At 25.8% G+C, this 26,250-nt stretch overlaps 1 protein-coding gene across 1 annotated transcript in view; it reads right to left on the bottom strand.

Moving 5' to 3' along the window:
• LOC126899732 (rho GTPase-activating protein 20-like) overlaps positions 1 to 26,250 on the bottom strand; it is a 137,978-nt gene that overhangs the window by 95,024 nt on the left and 16,704 nt on the right. The window contains exons 2-4 of the mRNA XM_050674869.1: positions 14,531 to 14,720; positions 13,797 to 13,990; positions 10,823 to 10,868 (exon numbers count right to left, since the gene is read on the bottom strand). Coding sequence (XP_050530826.1) covers positions 10,823 to 10,868; positions 13,797 to 13,990; positions 14,531 to 14,720 — 430 coding nt within the window. The remainder of the gene's footprint in view (positions 1 to 10,822; positions 10,869 to 13,796; positions 13,991 to 14,530; positions 14,721 to 26,250) is intronic.

Genomic DNA, 26,250 nt, shown 5'->3' with positions numbered 1-26,250 from the left:
GTTCAAACGGAATTAAAACGACAGCAACGATAGTTATTTTCACTGAATTTAATTAAAAAGGCAGCAGAGCAATATTAATGAGCCTAAACATGAATTAAAAATGAGAGTGAATTCGGTAAGCTAGAATGTTGACAATTTAAATAATAACTATTAATAGAAATTAAAGAGAAAATTATTTTTAGTCATGTCCCGTGAAACAATCTTCTATACAACTATTACGGTGTGGATTGTGTTATTAAAATGAACAGAAACAGGATTTTATAACTTCATCGTACTACAATAAAATTTTAACAGAATCCGTAATAACTCTATGATATTTTTTCAAGAAAACACAAACTTAGGTATCTAAAAATTGTCTAAATCTAATATTTGTTCATCTATTTTTCTATTAACTAGTGTAATTAAATAAAGTCTAGTAATAACAAAAAAAAAAAAATGTTACGTATATTACACGTGGTAAATTCTTAATGTTTTCCATACACTATAGTCTTTTTATACTTATATATTGCAAGTCTTTTATACAGTACTGTTTTTTACTATACTGTTTCTTACCAATTATACTGTCTAGCAGACTTTAATAAAATAATTTTAATAAACACACTGATAAGTTCAAAAAAGATTTGAGCATCACTATTACTATACAATATTTTACTTAATTTAGTAATATATTAATGTATATTACTGAATTATCACATAAAACACATCTAAATTCTGACAGCTTAATTTTTATATGAATGAATATTGTAAATGTGAGAAATAAAATGCATTTTCGTATTTAATTATATATTTGTTGGTTTTTACACAACACAGATTTTAGGCTTATAACTTTAATACGTTTATTACAGTATACCATTCATCAACATGAAAAATAACTAGACAGTTTTGTAATACAACTCTAACAGATACATTTAGCTAAGACAGTTTTCCTAGTACAAAGCATATTAATTTTTTTATACAGTCAGTTTATAACTCGACCATAATCAATGTAAGAATCTCCATGTATAATATTTACACGAGAAAGCAAAAACCGCCAACTGGACTCGACCATACACACACTTGTATTTATATAGGAACATTTCTGGTGACCATACGAATATCAATGAACCAATCTATCAAATGTGTTTCGTAACATTTATAGCTTGACACACATACAGTATATAATGTATAAATAAGTTAGAGATTGGCATCCCGTATTACATACGATAAAGAAGGAAAAAAGTGATTTCTAATCATAAATAAAGCATGAACGGTGGTAACCTTGAGGTCACGAGTACGACGATGGTCCATTCAATGCTTAGTCGAAATGATCGAGAGACATTCTCTAGGTGGTCGTCGAGAAGTAAAAAGAGGAGGTCGCATAATATCGAGCACAGACAACACACAAATCTATTTATACATGTTTACTCGATAGTGATCAATTATTGAATTATGTCTTAAAAAAAAGTTCTACCTCTTTGAATTGTACATACTCAAGGTACACAAAATAAATTTGTTTAGTGAAAGTACAATAGTAAATTAAAATGACAAAAAGGCCCGTGTATGTACTCGCATGTATACAATACATGTAATGTGACTAATGCACTTAAGAAAAACCAATACGTAGGCGTATTAACACACTACGTTGGGCGGAAAATTTGGACATGAATTCGAATTCAAACGATTCTTCCAGGTCCTTTTGTTCTATATAAATAAATCAATTTTATCTGAGAATGTAAAGGTTAAATATGCATGTGTCTGATGTATGGACTCTCATTCCATTTAAGTTGTTCTTAGTTCACAACTAGTAGCTACAATTGCAGATTTATAGTTGCGGTCTATTTAGAAAGGATCTCTTCATGGTATAGTAAGATATAAATCATACTATGATAATTTCAATTAGCCTCGAGCTAATAATAATAAGTAGTTTTTAAATTTTTATGTCCCTTTTGATACCACGATGGAGCGAAAACTACTGGCGCATATTGTTAGTCCAAATATTTTCTTTTTTGAAATATATGAGTTTTCTATGTAACTTCCTTGTCATATAACCAACCAATATTGAAACCATTAAAACATTTTCAATAAATTTTCTACAAGCATAAAAATTACTATACTAGAATGTCAATCATATTATACAGCTAGAACTTAGAGTTTGTTAATTGTTCGGTTGTAAAAATATTAAGTAAAGAGAAAAACATTTGTCATAGTGATAAAAAACCATGTAAACTTAAAATATATTAAAATAAAAACTAATAATTTTTATTTATATTTTCGGACACACACCACGGGTTGCAAATATTTTCTAGACTCCTATCAAAGAAAGAAAAAAAATAAGAATTAAACTAAATTGTAAAATCTCTTGACGAAGAAGAGTTTTCAAAAGTGATTTTAGTAAAGATTATACGTTTAAAGTAAAACGTTATTTATTAAAAACACTTATTATATAAACATAAAATAATTTATCTCGTTGGAGATATCGACCGATTAATTATGACTTATAATCTAGAAGTGTGTTTTGTTGGCTATTATTGAAGTCAGTGGCATACGATTCCAACTAAAATATGTAATCTATAGGCTTGCTTAAGTATTACAAGGTAGATTACATTTGTATACATTCGTGAATTAATAATAAATAAGACAACGACTATTTAGCACATTTCGATTAATCTCATGATTTGATAAATTAATTAAATATTTTGACTTAACTAAAATACTTGAATGCTATTTAAAATGATTATATTCATTATAATTCACAGCATAAATCGTAAACAGTTTAAAAAGAGATGTTGATGCATTCACATAACAATACAATCGATGTATGTTCTTTTTTGAACTATCTAATTGGTGATAAGTCCATTGCGTTATTTTGTTTGTTTGTTTGTTCAAATCAACGGAATTTTTAAACTCATTATTCGACATTTCATGTACGCATGTTGCTAAGCGTATACATTACGAAATTGCGGTTTAGCTACTAGAGCTGCATAGAATTTGATTAGCAGTACATACGTTTCCCATATAATACGCCAGCCAGTTGAACGACCGCGCCTAGTGAAAGCCATTCACGTTGTATTATGATTCCGATGACATTAACCTTGCGGCAATAGCAGAAGACGGCGCTGGTCAGCTTTGAGGGGAAAAACATACGCGATTGTGGAAAAATATGCGACGATGGTGTTTTGTACATAAGAATAAATGTGCAAACCGACCGCACGAATACATGTGGTTTCCATTGCACTTGGCCGATTCGGTTAAGATACGCATGGATGACCACACGACTGCTCAGTGACCGGCAAAAGTGAAAAGAAAACTATGACTATGTGCACGTGACATGAAGTAGAGGACGATACAAATATTATACATGTCTGGCTAATTTAATATTATAATAAACTGTACATTAAAAGTTGTATATAACAGAAACGCGTTGAGCAATTTAATTTGTTTAAGTTTTATACAATTCTCAAAGTCTAATTTCGAAGTTTGATTGTTTCAAAGGTACAAAATTATTGCTAACTAAGTAAATAGACTACAAGCAATATTTTAAAAACTACAAGAACATCAGAACTCGTCATAGATGAGACTATAATAAATTAAAATCCGATAGTAATTTAAAACACTGTAATAAAACGCTTCGATGTAATTGTGCTACATGAAAGTTCAATTTCTGAACTCCTTTAATTTATTATAATTTTAATTTTAATTTATTATAAGACATTAACAGCTAGAAGATATTTTTGAAAGGGGAGATCACTTTCCATTATTATTTTAATTGGATGAACACTAAAATCAATAAAAATTACCCCTAAAAATACATATAAATAACAACATATTAAGTCTTATTTAATTTTTTTTGTTTTGAGAATTCAATAAAATACTAAACACTCTTGACGACATTGCTTAATACAACAATGCCAGTTTCATCAAATTCAACAGAACTATTGAAATATTTTTCCCTGGCCTAATTTTGTATTACTTATACTGGAGATTATTGTCCATTTTCGTATGAATTAAATATCTAGACACATTATATATTATTTTTTGTTATTTTAAATGGAAAGTATTTGGATTTCAAAGAGTAAAGTTAATAGATAACATATTTAAGTATCAATAAAAATATGCAATTTCCTAGAATTAATTAATTTTTTAATGAACTATTTGTTTTAATGATAAAAATCTATAATTTACTACAAAGAAGTTGTAAAAAGTGAATTTTCTGAATAAATAAATCTTTTCTAAGAACAATTAAATTATTCACAGAAATCATAAACTAACTTTTAAATAAACAGTACTCTTAGTCACAAAAGTGAGAATAATGTATTTGAGACACTATAACAGTAATTTTGAAAGCTTTTCACAATATTTGAATTTAATATTTTTTCATGGAACTTTGCGCAATAATTATATAGTCATGTACTTTAGTGCTATTAAAATAACTTTTATGTTAAGTTAAAAAAACCCATATAACTGATCTTCTGAGTCAGAGTGTGTTAACGAAAGCAAAAAGTACCAAACAGAATATTATGTATATAATATATACCTACTAAATATATATAAGTATGTTTTTTTTTAATGATATGTACAATCTATTAATATTTTAACAATTAGTATATAAATAAGCTTAAGATGAAAATTCATGACAAGTTTTAACAAATTAATTATAAATGTATTGTTCGTAAAAAAAATTGCAGTATACAGAATTTCATTCTTTAAGAATTGAATTTTAACTTCATATATTAATAGAGTTACTTGTAAAATGAATACATTAAATTTAAGTAATAAATTATTCCTTTCCTTTTAATAATTACATAAAAACATAGAATATTTCGTCAAAAATCGTTGTACTCATAACATAAATACCTACAACGTGCCCCTATAGGAAAACTGTATCGTCAATGGTTTATAATTTGTATATATCATCTGATCTATCTTGGCGTCTGCTACGGAAATGAAGTATAGAAAACGACCCATAACAGACTCGGTTGTTACAGTCTTAATTACAAGATCTACAATATCATCAACTACATGGTGAACTAGAAGTTTTAATCTCAAATGACAGAACAGTTCTAGTAATGTAAGAGATGGGCGCTAATTTGGATAGTGTTCTTATGACATGAATTATAACCCATCATGTTCCAAAATTGCATTATACTTTCATCTTCGACGTAGACCACTTCGTTGGATGGCACTTTTCACCTGTTGGTCAGTAACGAACTCGTAACAACGTTTTTTATGTATGAAATATATACATATATACGTATCATATGGCTACCACGTATATCGTTATGTTGCAAGCGCTACACGGAATAGCAAAGAAAGAAAGCGAACGTGGTCCGCCGAAAATTATAGTCCATGCAGTTAAAAAGTATGTAGTACCTATACATATTGTAGACGAGGCCCGCGAGGCATCAGGAAATTACAATCGATCCATACGGTACTATCTTCATTTTATTAAATAGAAGCATTCAAAACATGCAAAAATCGGAAGTCGAAATAAAAGATTTCAATTTTAATACCTCTAAGTGATTGATAAACGCTCGAACATGATGAAACCATTATGCGTAAACGTAGAAAGCAAATCAATAATTGATAAGTCAGACACGTTTCAGTCAAATTGGAAACGGTCAAAATTGAAATTTAGATGAGTACCCTTACTAAGATATACTGTCTGTAAGAGTTGAATTGTGCGTGCCATTAATTTTTCTCCATCCATCCGATTACTTTCTTAAGGCGATTGGAGAGGGCATACAGAGAAATATATCGAGAACATGTCACACATATCGTTCGTGTTCAATGGGAATATCAAACCGATATTTAATTGACCAGTCCATATTTGTTGCGCTGCATTAATTAATATCGTGAAGAGAAAGAACATTGTGTTACTATGGTATTGAGGTGTACGTTTTGTTTAATTAGATGTTTAAGCTTATTTATTTCGGTAATAATGTTTACAAGTGACGGGAGATTATCGTTTCCGCCAAAATTGACCGTATCGTTTCCGCCAAATCTGAATAAGGTCGGTTTTTCGTTTCCGCCAAACCGATAGTTTATACCTGTCTACAAATAAAGGCTTGAGAACCACTGGTTAAAATATTTGCCAAAATAACCCCATAATAATTATCTACTTTTTCCTATTCTATTATTGTTAGTTAGATAGCAGTGTATTGATCGGTATATCGATAAATATTTCGCCATCCGTTCTTTTATATTTTACTTTTTTAATTAAAATGCATTTGAATATATCAGAAGTAAGCGGGGACAACAAATGATTTTATTGAATAATTTTAAGTTTCGTTTTGCACATAAAGCAATACAAACGGGTAACATACGTTGGCGTTGTTTTGTAAAAGAATGCAAAGGTACCATTCACGTGAATGAGCTTGATGAAATTATTGATCAAACAGGTATTTTTAAAATTTTTAGTTAAATTGATTAAAGCTGACCTTATTTTAAATTAGTTTTAATATGTCTTATAGAACATACATGTAATGGCCCTTGTTCTGATTCCATAATTATGAGACAAAAATTAGCAGGCGCCTGTAAACGCAAAGCTATATTTATATATAGACGNCAAAGCTATAGACGATATTTTCCAAAGACCGCAAAAAATAATTTTAATTAATATATTTTTAAAAATTTTAATAGAAAACGTTCAATCTTAAAATTACATTAAAATATATAGTTCTAATAACGTAATCTCAATAAGCGTACGGAATAAAATTGAAATCCGTTTCAATAAAATAAAAGAGGCAATTGATAAGTTAAATAAATTAGCAGACTTGAATTTATGAAATTACTTTCCAACAACTACCGAAAAATGTATAGTTCATAGATTTCTTTTTTATTATATTATTACACATATTAGATATTTTTTAAGCACATAATTAATATTTGAATTTTATTTCAATGTTTTGATGACTATATTTTCTTATAAACTATATTTTTATTATTTTTTACAAAAATATATATACATTCTTAAGACAGTTATCTATTATAATTTATTTACCTTTGGTAAAACGCCATATTTTGTTTATAAAAGTGTACTTATGTGATAAAATAAGTAATTATCCAAAATGATGTGACTCTATTTAGAGAGTGGTTAAGGAGGGGAAATGTCAATTGATAGCGATGGGAAAAAAAATAATGTAAAAAATTACTTTATTTTACACATTAATATTAATACCCCACGCAAAAATCATAAATACAGACCTGGACGTAACATTGAATTCTATAACTAATAAATGCCGAAAATTTTGGTACGGGTAGCTGCCTACCATGGATAAAGCTAAATGGTTCTCAAATTTTTTATTAGATAGACAGGTAGAAGATCAGTTTGGCGGAAACGAAAAAACGACCTTATTCAGATTTGGCGGAAACGATGCTTGGCGGAAACGATACGGTCAATTTTGGCGGAAACGATGAACGCCCCTAGTGACTTCTATCGGTCAAGAACCTTATTCTAAATATCACACACAAATCCCTGTAACCACGGGCATCTCAAAACGACTGACATGTCTTGTTATATTTTGAATGTAATCAATTTACGTTTTCTAATACATTAAATAACCAACGAATCACATAGGTTAACATTATGTTCAATATTGTTTGCAAACAGACTACGAATACAAAAAAGAAAACTACGAGAAAATATTCTCATAACTAAGAAAAAGAGATTTCAGTCGAATAACAAATAAGAGTTTGCAGCGGACTACATCCAATCCGTAGTGGTATACCTCATGTATAATTATGACGTATTAACTAATATAGAACCGTATTGGGCTTTATAACATTGAAACGTCGGTAATGATGATAATAATATTGTGTCTGTCCCGTTACAATGTGTCAGTCGCTTTGTAACCGGTTTCGCGATCATGATGATTATCGTATGATGGCCGAATACCCCGTTCCTACACAACACACACCAAAGCCAAATGATTTCACTTTCCATGTGCCCGCACAGCCCTGAGGCTCCCTAGTAGTCATTGTTTATGTGCGATAACGAACTGTTGGAAGGCGAAAGTTATCCCGTGTTTTTTCTCTACCGTGTCAGCCTTATATTTTAGTTTCGACGTTAATTTAATAAGTTATTTATTTTACATTAAAGTTTTTTTCAATCGCGTCGATAAAAGGTTATACGAAATAATGTCGAGATTTTTTAACGGATTGCGTAAACCGTATTACAATAGACATTATCCAGAATCAAATTAATTAGTCATGTTAATGAATTAATTCGTCTAAATATATTTTCTATTATCTACTTTGACCATTCTAAGCTTAAGTTTTGTGATAACTAATTGGATCGAATAACTGAAGTTATCAGAAATTGTCTTAATACGTCTATCGTCATTATTAATATACATTATTCACTATCGCACCACCGCAAGACAAATGTACTAAGCTCATTCAATTTGCCTACAATTTCTTTTTACTGTTTACAATAATATCTATATTCAGGGATAGGATTATGTCGTAGATAGTACTGTATGTAGTACATCTTGTATTTAGCACAGCAATTTCTCGTATCGTAATGCTAACCAGAGACGCCGTTTAAGATTTTACTGGAATTGGAAAAATGTTTACAATATGACTCACTTTACTCGCGATCTAATAACTCACATCTATTACTCCTCCTACAAAAATTGCCAAAAAAAAACTATTTTTAAAATCATATTAACAATATGCTGTTTCTTTGAAAATGAAAATATTTTTTATTGATTAAAATAAATAAAAGAAAATTCACGAACAGACTTTTAAAGTTATAATGAATTTTTTAAACATTAACTGTATAAGAAATATTAGTAAAAATTCTATTAACTATAGCTGTCGGGATCAAGACGATAAAAAGATACAACTATTAAAATTTTTGATTTAAACATACATACGTAGGTTTCGAAATTACCCGTAAATAATTTAAAGACAACGCTAGAAACTAAAATTTAAACATTATAAATAAAGAAATAAGAGATCTTTTACTTTTATTTTGAGACTTGAACTGTTTGAGTAACAATGTGAAGTATGATGACGAATAACAAAGAGAGAAACCGTAAAATCGAATTTTAATAAGAGACATATTAGCAAACATTATATGTCCTAGTACAGAAGATAAATGGAAAACCACTGTAATTAAAAATGGACCAGGTTGGGGAATTCCAACCTGAGGAATGCCACCCCAATCTTCGAAAATTGTCTAGTGTGAACAAATTTCTAATGGTTTAAACAAAAATATTGTGCTTTATATAATTAAATAAGAAATATTAAGTATGCATTCATCGAGTTTATTTTTACTTAATTTCTTAAGTAAGTGCGGTCTACAAGAATACGAATAGACTCGTCCCAGTTTTCGCTAAAAATTTTATTGAAGTGAATGACCAATTTGCCATTTCCCAAATAACACTCCTGCTATTGACTTAACCCATTTACCTTTTAATAATTAATCATTAAATGTTTGAAACGTTTAAAATATGTAATGCGCAATGACAATTACGTCTTAAAATCAAAAACTATTCATTTTTTCCAGTGTAATATTATATTAGTCTATTGTAAAATGTATACAACTATTTAAGTACAGAAAAGTATAATATTCATAGTAAGCATGATGACTATGTATCAATATCCGCAATGGTGACTCAACACTTTCCGAAACACTTAACACAATCCTTAATATTATTACATTGTTGTATTATTTGTTAGCAATATTATCGGACCGGGTGTTTTTCATAAAGCCAAATATGACTAAGACCTAATCGCGACCAACGTACAATCAAGTGTAATTAGTCAAGAGGTAAAAGTTTATTAACTCTCTGATTGACTATTTCCAGAAATCACTAGAGACGATTTACACGAGAGACTACATCCTGAGTAGATCAACAATGCATGTACGCAAGTAATTTGAACAAGCCGATGTCAATTTATAAAATAGAAAATTAAAAAACAACATTCGTAAAGAATAAGTCAATTTCTGTCATAATTAACTAAAAATTACTCGAACCAAGATTCAAATGTAACTTGTAATATTAATTTACGATATGTTATTAAGCACTCAAAATTCAGAAAAAATTATAAATAATATCTTTATTACTATTACATAGAAATGAAAAAAATCTCATTCAACATATTTAATCTCGTGATAGTACTTACAAACAACGTTCGAAACAACCTTATAATAAGCTAATTAAATTACTGTACAAGTTCTATCGAAAACAAAAAAAACTTTTTTTCTTTAACCTTGACATTTCTTTCATTTTACTTTTCTGTACCGACGCCGCTCAATATGTTATTTATTTTTTCTCAGTCATTATTTTTATCCGTGTTTGATCTGTTCACTTTAAGCATAAACATTTCCTATAATAATATATTTCTCTACGATATTTAATATATATATATATTTAACGAAAAAATTACTTTCTTTTTACTTAAAATGTAATACGTTAAAGTATTATACTTTATTTGCCATTAGAATGTTGCTTTGTTCATTTGGTATGTAAATCTCTTATGACTAATTATATTTTGATATATGCTTTATCACAGTGTCATTCAGTTGTTTATAATAATTTCTCAAACACAAATCAATGATTATAAGTGACTCAATGAAATTGTAATAATTCTGCGCGTTGTAGTTCAACAAGTGTACCAATTGAAACAAATGACATAACTATTTTTTAAAACTATAGCGATAAAACAGTCAAGAACAATAATATGATACAGATAGAACACAATTTGTTTACAGTTCTAATTTCATACAATAGCTCAGCTTATGCGCAAAACAAAATCAAGTAAAATTCATAATTTTGGACATAACCAGATTGTAATACATTGTGTATTATAAGGCGTGTATAATTGATTTACTTACCTATTTGTGATACTTCTGGATCCCACTGCTCCATGGTGGATTTCATCTGTTAACACAAAAAAAATATTTATAATAAAATAGGCGTTTACGTAATTCTAAACTGACATAACGTTAAACGAAAAATATAATTTTCTAATGAAACATAAACTTTCAAAAATCTCAGACATCCTTCAGAATGAGAAGTTTTATTCAATGAAAAAAGCGCTTTATAATTAAATAATACAAAACTAGTCTGTCACAAATACTGCCGTGGGTAATAACTTGAAAAAAAAAACATCTTTTTGATGATAGTACTCTGAAAACAACGTTAGCCAGGGGGTGTGTCCCCCTCGAGTATTATTACCCACATCTGCTCTTGTCGTGTGTGATCCGATGCCGCGCCGACACACTTTCACCTATAACTTAAAGGCATATTATAAGCGGACAAGTATGGCTATGTATTTACTTCTTTCATATTTCACGCGGCCCACCAAATTCAGTATCAAAACTTCAGAACGCAACGGTACTCTAAATATAAATGTATTTTTTACAAATAAAACACATTACATTTGAAATTTAAATAATATTGAGCATTAGACTTTTCATTGTCTAATAAACTCCCAGATAATCGACATAACGGTAAATGGAAAATACATTTTATCGAAATATATTACAAAAATACGAAAGCAATAACGAAAGTTACATTATTAAAAGGTTAGTATGTAAGGTATTAAGTGAGTTCTTTCATTTTTATTTTTTAACTCCACAAATATACTCGAAAATCTTTAAGCAAAATTAATACCATTTACTTTATGACTGGACGAGCAGTAATAAAATAAATTACAATACAATATTTAGCCTAAAGGATACAATTAGGCTAGGTTAGGACCGCAGAGTAATATTATCGAATTTATAATATTGTCTAATAAGATATATTGAAGAAATACTCGAGTCGAAAGCCTAAAAACATTCAACTATAATCAAAATTTACTGTTAATTCATCCGACTCTGTGTTTACAGCGCATCTCCAGTTATAAAATGTAGGACGCATTCTACTACATCAGTTTTAATAATTAATACTTGTAAATATTAAGCATATTTATGTAAATTGTTTTGCTTGCCAGTGTCAAAAGAACCATCACAAATAAACAAACTCAAGAAGATATTAATGAACAGCGAACATTAATAATTTTAATGAGCTTAAGCTATTAATGATACGTTAGAAACTAGTTATGATTTATGAAGCGATTGGAGTAACCTCGAAAATAAGTATAAGACGGAACACCTTTAAAACACATAACACATAAATCAATATTTTTCAGATTAATAGATTATGCCCCGTTATGTAAGATGTTTTGCTTGAAAAATAAAATCCAGTCCGTACTAATACACAACATTTTTTATATTACCTAACTGATTTTAAAAATCTGTTACTATGTTTATTTATTGCATTGTACTTTAATTACATACATTTTATTTTAGCTATTCTAATTAATAAAGCTTGCATATTTTCAGTTATCTAATTAAAGTTATAAAGTAATACCCTAAAAATATTTACAAAAAACACCAAGCTAAAAAAACATTTTAATTTTAGAAGATTAAAATTTGGAATAGAATTTTTAGATAAAAATATTTTTCTAGATAATTTTTTAAAATGTGCCTATTTTTATTAAATTTGAAATACATATTTTGATAGTACAAAAAAAATTTTCCTGGAAATAATTCATTCTGATTAAAACGGTAGCACCAACGACTCAACGGGTTGTAGCATATTGTGGACGTGATATAGTGATTAAAATCGCTATCAAAAAAGAAGCTTCGATGCAAATCTGTAAATAGTGTTTGAATTTAAGAAATTGGTGGATTATTCCAAAAGCAAAAGTTAATTTTACGGAAAAGAGTTGCTATTTTGAATCTTCCCTGTGGGCAAGTAAATAATCAGGTTTTTAAAAATTTTATTATAAAATTAAATTAAAATACTTAAGATGTTTATATATAAAAAATTATTTTAGTACGCTTTTTTACAAAAAGGAATGGCAGCTTTAAGTACCAAAATAATATAACAATAGAAGGTAATTTTTTTCACGAAAATTATATTTTTTGTTCAACTATTGAAGTTATTTACACATGGATAGATATAAGCTACACATAGAAAATAAAATGTAGGGAATTTTTTTTTAATTTAACATGTGTTTAAAAACGCAGTATTTTTGAAACGTTTTAAAAAAACCAAGTTAAAAAAGTTTTACATTTTATACATGTGTTTCAAGTTTTGAACACCCCAGTTTAAAAAAAAAAAGTTTAAAATATGTCAAAATTAACTGATTTAAAAATTGTAATTTTTTGGGGAATTTTTTTCATTTACAGAGAATGAGGCAAATTTTTCACTTTTTAGAGGGTAATACATTCAATTAGACACAGTTTACGATATTTAGACGTGTCAATGAAAGAAATTGCAAACAAAACAAAAACACATCATAGTAAAATTAATACCTTCTTGGCTTCTCGTCAAAGATAAAAAAAAAAAACAATTTATTTGTGATAGTAATGTGCTAAACGCAAACCCATACCAAAAACTAAGAATTCTATAGCACATAATTTCACTAAATAAAAGGATTCAATAACTTATATATGAATAGTTTAAATGAAAACCGATGATTTATTTAACAGAAAATTTTAATTTATATTTAATGCTCCTATTCAAATTTTGAAACAAGAAATATTTATAATCAACAGGCGTTTAACATAGATCGCATAACATGCATAAATGTTTTGCTTTGTAAGAACAATAATAGCTTTCACAATTACCACGATTTAAGATTATGTATATAAAATATATATTTTTCTTCATTAGTTTATTATGACATTATGTATTTTGCAATTTTTTACCTATGTAATTTTGTAAATAAATATTTAAATAAATTTAGAACATTTAATAAATAAAAAATATTATTGTTCTTTTCTAAATTACTATTATTGCTATACAAGAACTTACTTGATCGATAACTTGACTACATTTCTCTATGATTTCAGAAAGTTTACCAAACAAAATGTCATACGCTTTAGATGACAAAATATTCATTTTTCTTAATGGTTCTCCATACAACTCTATTCCTGACTTTAAACATGTCACGTATGCTGATTCCCCGTGAACGAATTTTTCAGTTAAACAATATGTTAGACTATTTTCTAAATATAATTTAATATACATTAGTATCTTTTTGAAAAATAATATAAATTAAAATAATTATGATTATAATAACAGTTAGGTAAATTATCATTTAAACATATAATAATAAGAGAATTTAACAACTGTTAGAATAGATTAAATAAATAATTTTTGGTGAAATTGCTTTGATTAATTAATTATGTAAAATAAATTATAATACAACGTATTAAATATTTTTAAATGAATAATTTTGTTTTACCTATCGAAAAAAATCTATACTCTTTGATATTAGCATTTTATAAAAATGAAAATAAATTATTATATTCTTTTTTTTCTTTACAATTATTCAAATATTAAGTTAATTTGTTATATTTTCTACTTTTTTAAATAAATATGATATGAGAGCATATAAAACTAGAAGTATAATAGTATAAGTACGTGAAATTTTTGTACGATGGTGATGATGATAATAGAGCAATATGTAACAAGGAGATTTGTATAGGCAACATAATAAACATGCATGATATGGAAATCAATATAAGAATAAGAATAATATTTACCGTGTGTAGGATCAGTTCTAAATTTATCTTCTTTTACAATGACAATGTCTTCATCTACATCACCAATGAGTGCATTTGGACTAATTTCAGCAAACGAACCACCTAAATAGTATCCTGGTTGTTCTAAGCTAAATTCAAAGACCATACCAGATAGCAGTTGTTTTAAAGGGAGATCACTGTTTCCTATAAGCTAAAATATAAATACGTACATATTAATATTAGAACATTATTTATCAAAATTTAATTTAAAATTATGTAAATAGAGATGAGAGTATTATTATGTTCAATAATTTATGAGGGTTCGAATATTTTTTTTAATAATATTATATAACACATTTTACTCTTTAACAAAAAAATAAGCCATCATAATAATCAAAATAGTAAAAAAGTTCCATGACAATAGTTATACAATATAAATTTTATGAATTTTTGCTCTTCAAAAACATAAGGTAGTGTTTTTTTTTTTCATATTTATTTAACTTAGATATAAACAATAAATTTTCATAACATTAAAAATAACAGATAGGTTTTTTAAAATAATAAGAACTTGTATGCATTGCAGTTTTCAACAATTTACATCATATAAACTGTCGTTTAACCAAGTTCTAAATCCTAAAAGAACATACGTACATAAACAGATGCATGTATTTATGCGTGGCGTTGTTTTTATTCTATTAGAAATAGCAAAATTTTTTATTAAAATTAATTTTTCTCTCTAATTGTGCCATTAACTACATACATTTATGATATAATTCTATAAATAAATAAATACTTAATTTAAATATATTAATTTAAAAAACAATTGTATTATAAGTGCAAAGAATTAAAAATATTTATAGTGATTTATTAATTATACTCAGTGCTCGAATTGGGGGGGATGCGCAGGGGGACGTAGCTCCTCTACTTTTTTTTAAATTTTTTTGCGCACCCCAACTACTTTTTTTAAATATTAGTATGATAATGAAATATGATTTATTAATAAATACTAAATAAAGTAATGAGTAAAAAAAAAAAAAAAGGTCTTCAAAATACTAGGGACGCAGTTTTCAAATTGTTAAGTTGAGCTCCCCTACTTATTTTTGGCCAATTCGAGCACTGATTATACTTCACCTTGTTATTAACAACAAAATGGCGTGAAAGATACTTTAAAATAATAATAATACTATATATTTGGAACATGAATATAAAAAGATCAATAAATAAAAATAAAATTTTTTATTTTATTTTTTAAATAACCATCAGAAAAATTGATCATGTTGGTAATACTATTTAATTTCATTGGACAGAAGGAGAGTTCTTTTTTAAGGAAAATTTTAAATCGTATTGTTATCATTTATTATTTTTCTTCGAAGGTTATATAAAAATAGAAAATTATTTTTATTTTTTTACATTGGCCTTTTTTAATTTAATCCCTTGGTGTATAATTTTAACTTATTTGTAATACTTTTTTTTAAATAAACTTTAATTAATAATGAGTTTCACGTCTTTTTTTTAATAGCTTAATACCTTACATTTTAATAATTTGACAACAAAGGAGACAGCAAAAACTCTTCACAAATAATTATATGCTTTAGATTAACCGTGTCACCTACTTCCGACATTTTGACAATGATTTTCTAAGAAAATAATAATATCCGTCATAATATTTATGCACAATATAAAATTTAAGACTTTTTAAAAACATTATAAAACTAATTAACTTGAAAACAAGGTCAGTATTACACATATATCAGGGTATAGACTCACAATGCATTAAATACTAAAAAAAACTAAATTGCTTTTTAGGTCTTAAATAAAAAAAATTGTATTAAATACTATATTAAAATACGGATACTAAATGTATATAAAGTATTAACTAAGTCTCGTTTTTTAACTGTGAGGTTTTAAACAAGGAGAAAAAAAAACTTAACGAAATTATAAAATTAATTTAATCAATTTTTATTTGATAGTTTACTATCAATCAATAGTAAACACAAACATACTTTGTACATTTTGAAATGAAAAACATTTCCTCAGAAATAATAATTAAATGTGCAGACTGCAATAGTATGTTGTAATATTCATAAAACTAGTTAAGCAAAAAATCACACAGTGAATATTTTTTTACTGTCCAAAAACTAAAAATTTATAGAAGTGTTGATTAAGGCCTCATTTATAATTTTTTTTAAGATAAAAATACATTTAAAGTTTACAATCAAAAGTAATATCCATTAGAATCCTAATATTTCACTATTATGTAAAATGAATCTTATATCATTTACTATATATTTAATTAGTCGAAAAATAAAAATAATGTTAATAATTTTACTTTTGATTTCTATTGGTTCTTAGGTTTTCTCAATTTATGAATAATTTTTCGATTAAGTAAGTGGTATCATCAATATTAATAAAATTGTGTTATGAAGTTAAAGGTAATAAGTTGAAATAAATACTATAATATAGAATTTTAAATAATACACCATAAATTTAATGTTGTATTAGAACCCAATACAATTTTTCTTTAATTTTAAATGTAACAATTGTAGGAAAATGTCCTACCATAATGAAAAAGATTATTAATAAAAATTTTGTTCCCAAAGAAAAAAAAAGGAAGGAAATAAAAATAGTTATTAATGAAAAAAATAATTAATTAATTTTTGTATCATATAATGTTTAATTTTTTTATACATCCTATTCAATAATTTTTATTAGATACATAAAATAATAAAAAAATAAAGAATCTAATAATATGACTCTAAAAAATTAAGGTATCTTTAAATACCGTGTTATTAGTACACTTATATACTTGCTTAATATTTAAACACAATTTACATATGCAAATCAAAATCAAATCCTACTAAAAACTATGCGCGACGGCTTAAAAAAAAATTTTTCATCTACGCAAATAATTTTCCTAGAATAACTTTGTCGAGCTCTTTCATAAAAAAAAAGTTGAAAATCGTACGTCGATATTTAATTTTTCCAGCATTGGTTAATTTTTCGATATTTTATTAAATAATGAGACTTATGTTTAGAAACCTCTGTGATAGCTATTTCTCATGCCATTAAGGATAAAAAATTCTGCCTATCCCAGCGCAACGCAAAGATACCCAGTACCTACGAACTTAAACATGAGGCGTTTTCGACTTAGCTATGTAGGCCGCTTAGCTAGTTATTAGAGTGATTATTCAACTCGTGTATAAAAATTCAACAACGATTATATCTTTTAAGTGTTTTATGATTTTTAGCAAATTATATTAACTAATAATAATTGAACGAGAGAGTGGGTGAAGGTGTCAACTGACATTTTTGAAACCGTTCAGGAATGCCATTAACTAAATATTAAAAAGCTATTTAACTTTTTAAATATTCAATATATGAAATAACTTATAAGAGAAAAACTATCATCCTAAGAATGTTTTATAATATACTTTAACTTAGTTATGATACTTTCAACAAGTTACTAAAAAATATCAGTTAACACTTTTATCCACTGACGCCTTCAATTGATAATTTTAATTTCATTTAAAATAGAAAAACGGTTTACTTTTATGTACATTTTAAAAAAATAATAATCATTATTAAATGAATAAAAATTTTCCTAATTTCCTAAATAATTTAGATAACATTAATATAAATAACATTAGAATTATTCTAATGTTAGTATTCTGTTATTAATACAACAATTACAAATACATTTAACTTATATATAGACCATGCGCTAAAAGGTTTGACAGACGAAATTATAGGAGGGATCAAGATTGGTGGAGTGCTAGTTCAGGTGCTGCGATTTGCAAATGATATTGCTATGATTGCAGACATCGAATAAAATTTAGAAAAAATGCTTCAAAAAACGAATAATACAAAAATACAATATGAATATTAATAAAACAAAGATATTAGTTAATAGCAGACAACAAGTAGACACCAACATAATCATGGACAGTATTAATAAAATGTAAATAGTTATACATACCTCGGAAGCAGAGTCACAAATGACGGGAAAAGTACCATAGATATAAGGTATAGAATAGCACAAGGTAAACAAGTATTTTTCAAAAATAAAAAGCAAACTTCTAACTACAAACCCAATAAGTATAAATATTAGAAAAACATTGATAAAAACACTTGCATAGATTGTGGTATTATATAAAGCTGAATCGTGAACAATAATGATACTGAATCGAAGAAGAATACAAACTTTTGAATCATGGTGTTGGCAAAGGATCTTAAAATATTCTTGGATTGAAAGAGTGACTGATGAAGAAGTGTATCAGAGGATATATGAAAAAAGATCAATATAGATGACAATCGTAGAGACAAGAGAGAAGTGATGGAACATATAAGAAATAATGCACGGATAACAACTATAACTGAGGGAAAACTCGAAGAGAAGCCAAGAAGAGGAAGACTTAGACAGTCATATATAAAAAAAATTATTTTGGACGTAGGAAAAGAGTAATATAGATAATTGAAAAGAGTTGCATGGAATAGAGAAGAATGGAGGAGTATATTCAATTAATCTACGGATTAAAGAATAAATAAATAAAATATATTACTCCTAAGGTCGTTATAAGTACTCTACTGTGTAAAAATCTAAGTAAAATGCCAATTCTAAATCAATGAGAGCAACATGCTCATCGCATTGCAGCATAGAACCGTTAGAAGTTTGCTAACATATCTATTTATATATACATTAAACCAGTTTTGCAAATAAAAACCGGAAGGTAATTTTTCAGATGAACTCGCATACAGGTTACAAACAGTAATGAGCTAATATACGTTGACGCCTCTTTTCTAAAGAAAGTATATGTATCATTTATGTTGTAAGGGTTAACTGCACCAGCAAAAAGATGGATAGCTATTTTAACCCCAAATGTGGATATAGTCATACACAATTGCACGTAGATTTTCATCAAGAACTAATGGAGTATTGATTATAATTATATTTGGGGGGTTAAAATAACACTAGTTTATTGAAATATTGTGACTAGCGACTTTTTCATTTTCAAAATATAAGTTATAACTTCATATTAATTTAAACTCGTAAAAATTTAAACCAGGAGACTTTATATTTTTATTATAATATTTTATATTTCTCACATTGAAATGTATTAATGTTAAACATAATTTATTCAATTCAAAGATCCGGTGTAGTTGAAGTAAATTCAAAAAGACTTAACTCGACAAGTGACTATGTATCATATTAGTTGTAGTTAAAACAACTCCGATATACTTTTGTGTCCAGGCGCACTGATTATTGTTGATAATGATGATCATAAATTAAAAATTAACTGATAAAAAGTGATAATTATGGGGTAGATCTAATTCAAAACCAAATTATTTACATTATGTCCCTCTGGAACAAAACCTTAACTACGCCACTGGTTTGAAGACATAAATTTGGTTCATATAATATTGCCTAAGATACGAAATTGACCTTGATAAATGTTTAAAAACTATTGTTTTCCGTCAAATTTAAAATATTTTATAACTAATATTATTAGTTTTTTTCACTAAACTATTTCTTATTTTCTCTGCATCGATTTATGATTTACAAGTAATTTTTATAAAACAATAAAGACAAATACTTTTAACTACAAATTTTGTTTATCTCTGTTTTTTTTTGAAAGTAAAAACTAATAAACTTTTAATTATAAAAACTACCTTACAATTTAAGCAATTACATGTTATAAAATCACTAAAGAGTATCTGTAGAGCTTTTACAAGACTAATTAACTAAAAATAAATTATATAACAATGATAGATTTAGTTAATAATTTTTTTCATATTTCGATTTTTTTTATACATTATAGGCGTAATTTAAACAAATATATATGAGCTGCTAAATGTTTTAATTTATCTGAAAGTTGTTTGGTGTTTTTGACCACCTCTGTAGTAGGTCTGTTTTATAATTCCAAGAAAAAAACATAAATCAGGTTTTACAAAAATTCAATTTTTTTTATAATGCACTAAGAATTTTTAAAAATTTTGAAAAACTACTTTTATTGAATACAATTTACGAGAAAAATTATAATTGAAACATAATGGAATATTTATAATGGTTACAAAGTAAACTTTTGTAGCCTTTAAATTTTATCGGTGGTTACAAGTGCAATCCAGTTATTATCCACTGTATATTACAATAATAATATATATTCATAATAAAATTTCAAATATTAATATTTAATTTTTGATAATACCTAGGCACTTGTAAATTTTACTTAAAAATTAAAGTTTACAATATAAATTTTATTTATAATATTATAGTATTAAACTAAACTATTTCTTTATATTCATTGTTACAAGAAAGTAAATTTTTTAAATATCACAGACTAAACTTAAGAAAAAAAAATTTCATATTAAAATGAAATTATTTTTGAATCATTCTCGATTCGCCGAATAACCTGTTCAAGTATGATAAACACAAGTTGATTCATGCGTTGGTCATAATAATAACCGTTACCTTAAGAAACTATTACACTTTCTAATTACTATAAATTATATTATTATAGAGCATATCAATTAATAGCATTCATTGAAGTTTTATTGTTCAAAAAAAATTGATTAACATTTTATAAAATAAAAAAGTCATGCTGAATTATAGCTGTTATACCTTTTTTTAGATAGAATTATGAAAAATAAAAGTCCTATTTACTTTAATCGATTATGATTTTTATTATTATTTTCTGAATTTTAGCTAATAAATACCTAAAAGTCCTTAGATATTTAGGACGTACAAAATAATAATTATTAACACTGATATACTGTATACAAAAAGCATTATGAATGTTAACTAACTAAAAAATCTGATTACATACCCGTTTATTTCCGTATCTTTATTAGTCATCTAAATTTATTGTGTTTCATGAAAATTTTTATGCGAGCAGATATTTCAATATCGAAATATTGAGTTCGCTCAGCGGGTATCCTTTTTTTAAATAGTCCTATAGAGTAATGAATATATTTGTGGTTTAATTAGTGTCTTAAAATTAACACAAATTAAAATATGGTTGGTAATTTATAGCCAAGTAAAAATACTAAAATCATATTTTAAATAAAAATAAAATTTGGATAATAAATTTTTGAGTTTACTTAAGAAAATAACAAATAACAAATTTAAAAAGTCAAATATTTAGTTTGGTTTTAATCATACAATTTTTGGTTATAACAAAAGTTAGTCTTCAAAATATAAATAGTTTACAAGAATTTTTCATTTTTGTTCATTAATAAAAATAATTATTATTTGTTACTGAAATAATGTAAAGGAACAATCAAAATAATATATTTGCTGATAGCTCACGAGATTTCGCACGATTACGTAGATTTTGTAAAGAACACTTGACAAGAATTTTTAATAAGTAAATAGTTTATTTTCACTTTATTACATCCAAATTTACTTTCAATAATGAATAGATGTAATTTTAATGCATTTTGACTGTAAATTTACAGTTTTAGTTAACTAATAAATCTCACCTAACCACACCTCATTCAAATTTTAAATGAATAATTTAAAATGCTAATGATTGTTATAAATAATTTTCTAAACATGATATTTTAGTGGCTACCCGCTCTTTTTAACGCCTCGAAGGGCACTTAAATTTAACGTACAGACAACTATTTCAATAAATAAATAATATCAGTGTTGTTATTAAAATAATAATAAGAAAGAATTGTTCTTCAATTGAAATTTAATTATGACACAGTAAATTCTATGTAATAAATAAATGTTAATATTAAATAATATTTAATATAAACGCATTTAGATAAATGAATTAAAACTTTGCATACTCTTTATCGGAATTATTATTTATAAACTACCATTTTTATTATTAAGTAAACTGGTAAGTAAAAATCAGAATAGCGCATTATTGAATTATAATATTCGAAATATTTTACTAAGCACATTGTTAAGGCTTTCACTTTATTATCAATATTCTTCAACTTTAATTAATATTTTTAAATTATTAATCAAAAAATGACTTGAAAAATTGTTTAATAAATTTAGTCACGATTGCACTTAAATTAGAAACTTTTTTTTAATTTTTAAAATATATTAATAAAATATGTGTTGATCAAAATACTAAACAAAAAACAATTACTAAAATAACTCTTATGTAAATTACTAATTTGATTACAGTAGAAATATATTACATTTTTTATTTGAAACTTAAATTCTTCACGTCAAAAGGTCAAACTAAATCATTATTTCTTAAATTTAATGATAAATGTTTAAGAAATAACAATAGTTTAGTTTTTATTATTGAATTTATAGAAATTGTTTATGTTGTTAAAAAAAATTGAACTAAAAATTAATGAAGTAATAGAAACATTTTTAAATAGAAGGTAATTTCCTTAACGAAACTAGTACCCATAATCAAACATTAATAAAAACATTTAATATACTAACAGAGAAACTAACTACTATTGGTAATATGTTTTACTCTCACAAAAGAATATGCATGTAAACACAGGTGTCTAATGAAGAATATTAATTTATGAATTCTCTCAGAACACCATAGATAAAAAAGTAAATTGAAAAATAAAACTACATTCAAAAGTTATTTAACTTCTAGAATTCTACAAAAAAATAAAACGCCACAAAATGTTTTTCTTATTATAATTGTAGTACATAAATTTTGCTGTATATTATATAGGGAGTCCAGTAAATAAAGAAAAGGTTTTCTATTGTTCTCATTGTTTGTAACAACTAAAAAAAGAAGCAATGGAAAAAAATCTTATTACAGATTTTCAATCAACGAAAAAATATAGTTTAGCAAAGTATATTTTGGTCTATGCTGATTAAAAAAATTTTCATAATAGTAATATGATTTTACAATGTAATTCAGCATAATAGTAAATCTTATACTCTTATTATTCGTGTAAATGTGTATTACCTGAAAAAAATTTTTTTTGAAATTGCCAATTTTTACAATAGAAAAAATTAACATTTCGTGAAAAATTGCTATTTTTTATCCTCTATCTGTAATATTTTCAAAAAAATTTTATGAAACAAAAGAAAAATACGTAAGGTTTTTATATAAAAAAAATTATTTTGGTAGGTTCTTTTTTTCAAAAAAATATGGTAGCTTTAAATATCAAAATAACATAACAATAGTAAGTGATCTTTTACACAAAAATTACATTTTTTATTCAACTACAAAAGTTATTTGCACCTAAAAGATAAATCGTGGCAACGAATTCTTTTTTTTAGTATGTAACATAAGATTTAATTTAACATATGTTTAAAGAACGCAGTATTTCCGAAACATTTTCAAAAGTTAAGTTGAAGAAGTTTTACTTTTTATACGTGTGTTTCAAGTTTTGAACACCCCAGTTTTAATAAAAAAACTTTAAAATATGTCAAAATTAACTGATTTTAAAAATCGTTGGGCTATTATATAATGGGATAATTATATATTTAAAAGAAAGGAAATAAAAAATTCTCAATATTGTTTTCATATATGGATTATAACATCATTGGTAATAAATTAATCACTCTGTATAACGTCAAAAGCTACTAGTTTTTACAAATTTTACATGAATTATTATTCACCCATAGATAAATCCATTTATAGTTTATCTACACAATAACAATTTAAGTGTAATTTTTTTAGATTTTTTGTTGCATCCTTGAACTATATTTTACTCCGATTACAATAATTTAAAATTAAAGTCGATATTTAACAAATAATATATTTATGTATAGTATTTTTTTATGTTCCTTTATCTAGAAATAAATATATGTATATTCTTTATAAATGATGTTTGTTTAAAAACAAAAATAAATTTTTTCACTTTGTTATTTATTATTAAATATATTTGAATCTATATTAAAAAAAAACATTTTTAATTATTTTAAATAAAATGTATAACATAATTAGTTGAATATTATTAAAAAATCTTTTGTGAAATAAAAGAGTTCTGTACCAATATTTTATATAATCAATTAGATAATAATTATTTTTTTTTAACCCCGAATAAAATCATAATTGCCATATGATAATTTATAATACTTTTTAAAGATACAGTATCATTAAAATTTAAAGTGTTAAGAGATTTTTTGAACCTTTTTTGGAGTTAATCACTTTCTAACTACATTGTGATGAGCTATAACATTTTATTTTTTAATATAAATCTCAACAAAAATAACAGTTTTTATTACTAGTTTATTTTATAGGATACATGGATTATTTGTGTTAACAATATTGCCAAAGAAATATTTTTTTAATTATCTGTTTATATAGCTAATAACCCTTAAGAATATCTATGGTATTGTCTTTTTGTACCACTCCTATATATATCCATGTAAATATATCCCAGCATCATGTGATTATCTTGAAACAATATTTGAACATACTAAAAATAAATTTATACCCAAACCAAACAGATTTTGGAATTTTATTATCATGTCACAAACAACATTGTAATAATAATATTTGTAATATTTGTAATATTATTATTGCGTTCATAATAGCGGCAACTGTTTATTAATGTAAGTTCGTCAATATATGTCATGTGTTTTAAATGTGGCAAAAAAAAATGTACTATTTTTACTCAAAAAAACTTACATTAATTTTAAATTAAAAAAAAAATGAATTTTCATTAATTTCTTGGTTGAAATAATATTTCAATAATTTAAATTTCATCATTTTTATATAAATAACAAGATTTTAGTCGTTAAACTGAATGATTTTTAATGTATAGTTTCATGATGCAATGTCATGTGTTGCAAGTACTTCCAGATAGTATTGTATTTACTATCATTTTTAAGTCTTGCTATAGCTGTTAAATTTTAGGCGTCAGTTTTATGGCTATTTTTTTTTTGTCATATGTATGATTATTTATTATTTTAGTATTATCATTTGCCAACAGTTTTAAGGGACACACATAAGGAGAAAAATCTAACTTAAAGATATGAAATTTAAATTATTTTTAAGTTCACACATAAATTATGGTACTAAACCACAACAAAATATGTTCACTACGTCGAAATAAATTTATTCATATTAGATAATCCTTATGTCAAGCACATTTTATGTACAATCGATATAGTTACTGGATAAGAATGTGTTAAACTTTAATTCTTTTCCTATTGAAATAACGAAATACTAACATTAATTAAAATAACACATGTTATATCACTATAATTTTTTATACATTTTATAGATTTTACTTAATATTCTTACTTAAAATATTATTTAAATTAACCTTTAAGCAGAATTCCTAGAAGGGGGTTTCAGTAGGTACCATTGCACCTCTGGGATTTTTTTTGTCACTGTTAGCTAATTATATGTATTCATAAATTAATTTTCAGTAAAAAATTTGATTGTCATATTTTGAAGGGGTAGAAGGCCTCTATGGAATTAACTGTCGTTAATAATTTTTGCACACTCTTAGAAATCTTTCAATGGACTACCTTACTTATGTTTTCATAAATGCAAAATTTTTTAATTCAGTATTGAATTCTAATACTCCAAGATAATTGAAAATTTCTATAAATAATTTTTATTGATACTATTTTACTTTCATTGAAAAATAATATTAATATTTATTAATTTATGCACTTGAATAACTGTTTGAAAAACTGAGCGTATTGTTACGTGTAAAGCTACACTAACTTTGCTAGAACTTGGCCAAGTTCACTGCTGTGTATACAGATCAATTTCATCGGTTAAAGTAATTGTCGCAAGAGTATAGGACTTTTTCTTTGACCAGCGTCTTGGGGCCAAATTTGCACG

This window comes from Daktulosphaira vitifoliae, unplaced genomic scaffold (genome assembly GCF_025091365.1).
Source record: "Daktulosphaira vitifoliae isolate Bord-2020 unplaced genomic scaffold, ASM2509136v1 Scaffold_1, whole genome shotgun sequence".
Classification (NCBI taxonomy): Eukaryota; Metazoa; Arthropoda; class Insecta; order Hemiptera; family Phylloxeridae; genus Daktulosphaira; species Daktulosphaira vitifoliae.
Note: the sequence above shows the minus strand (reverse complement) of the source record. Positions and strands in the feature narration are given on the sequence as shown.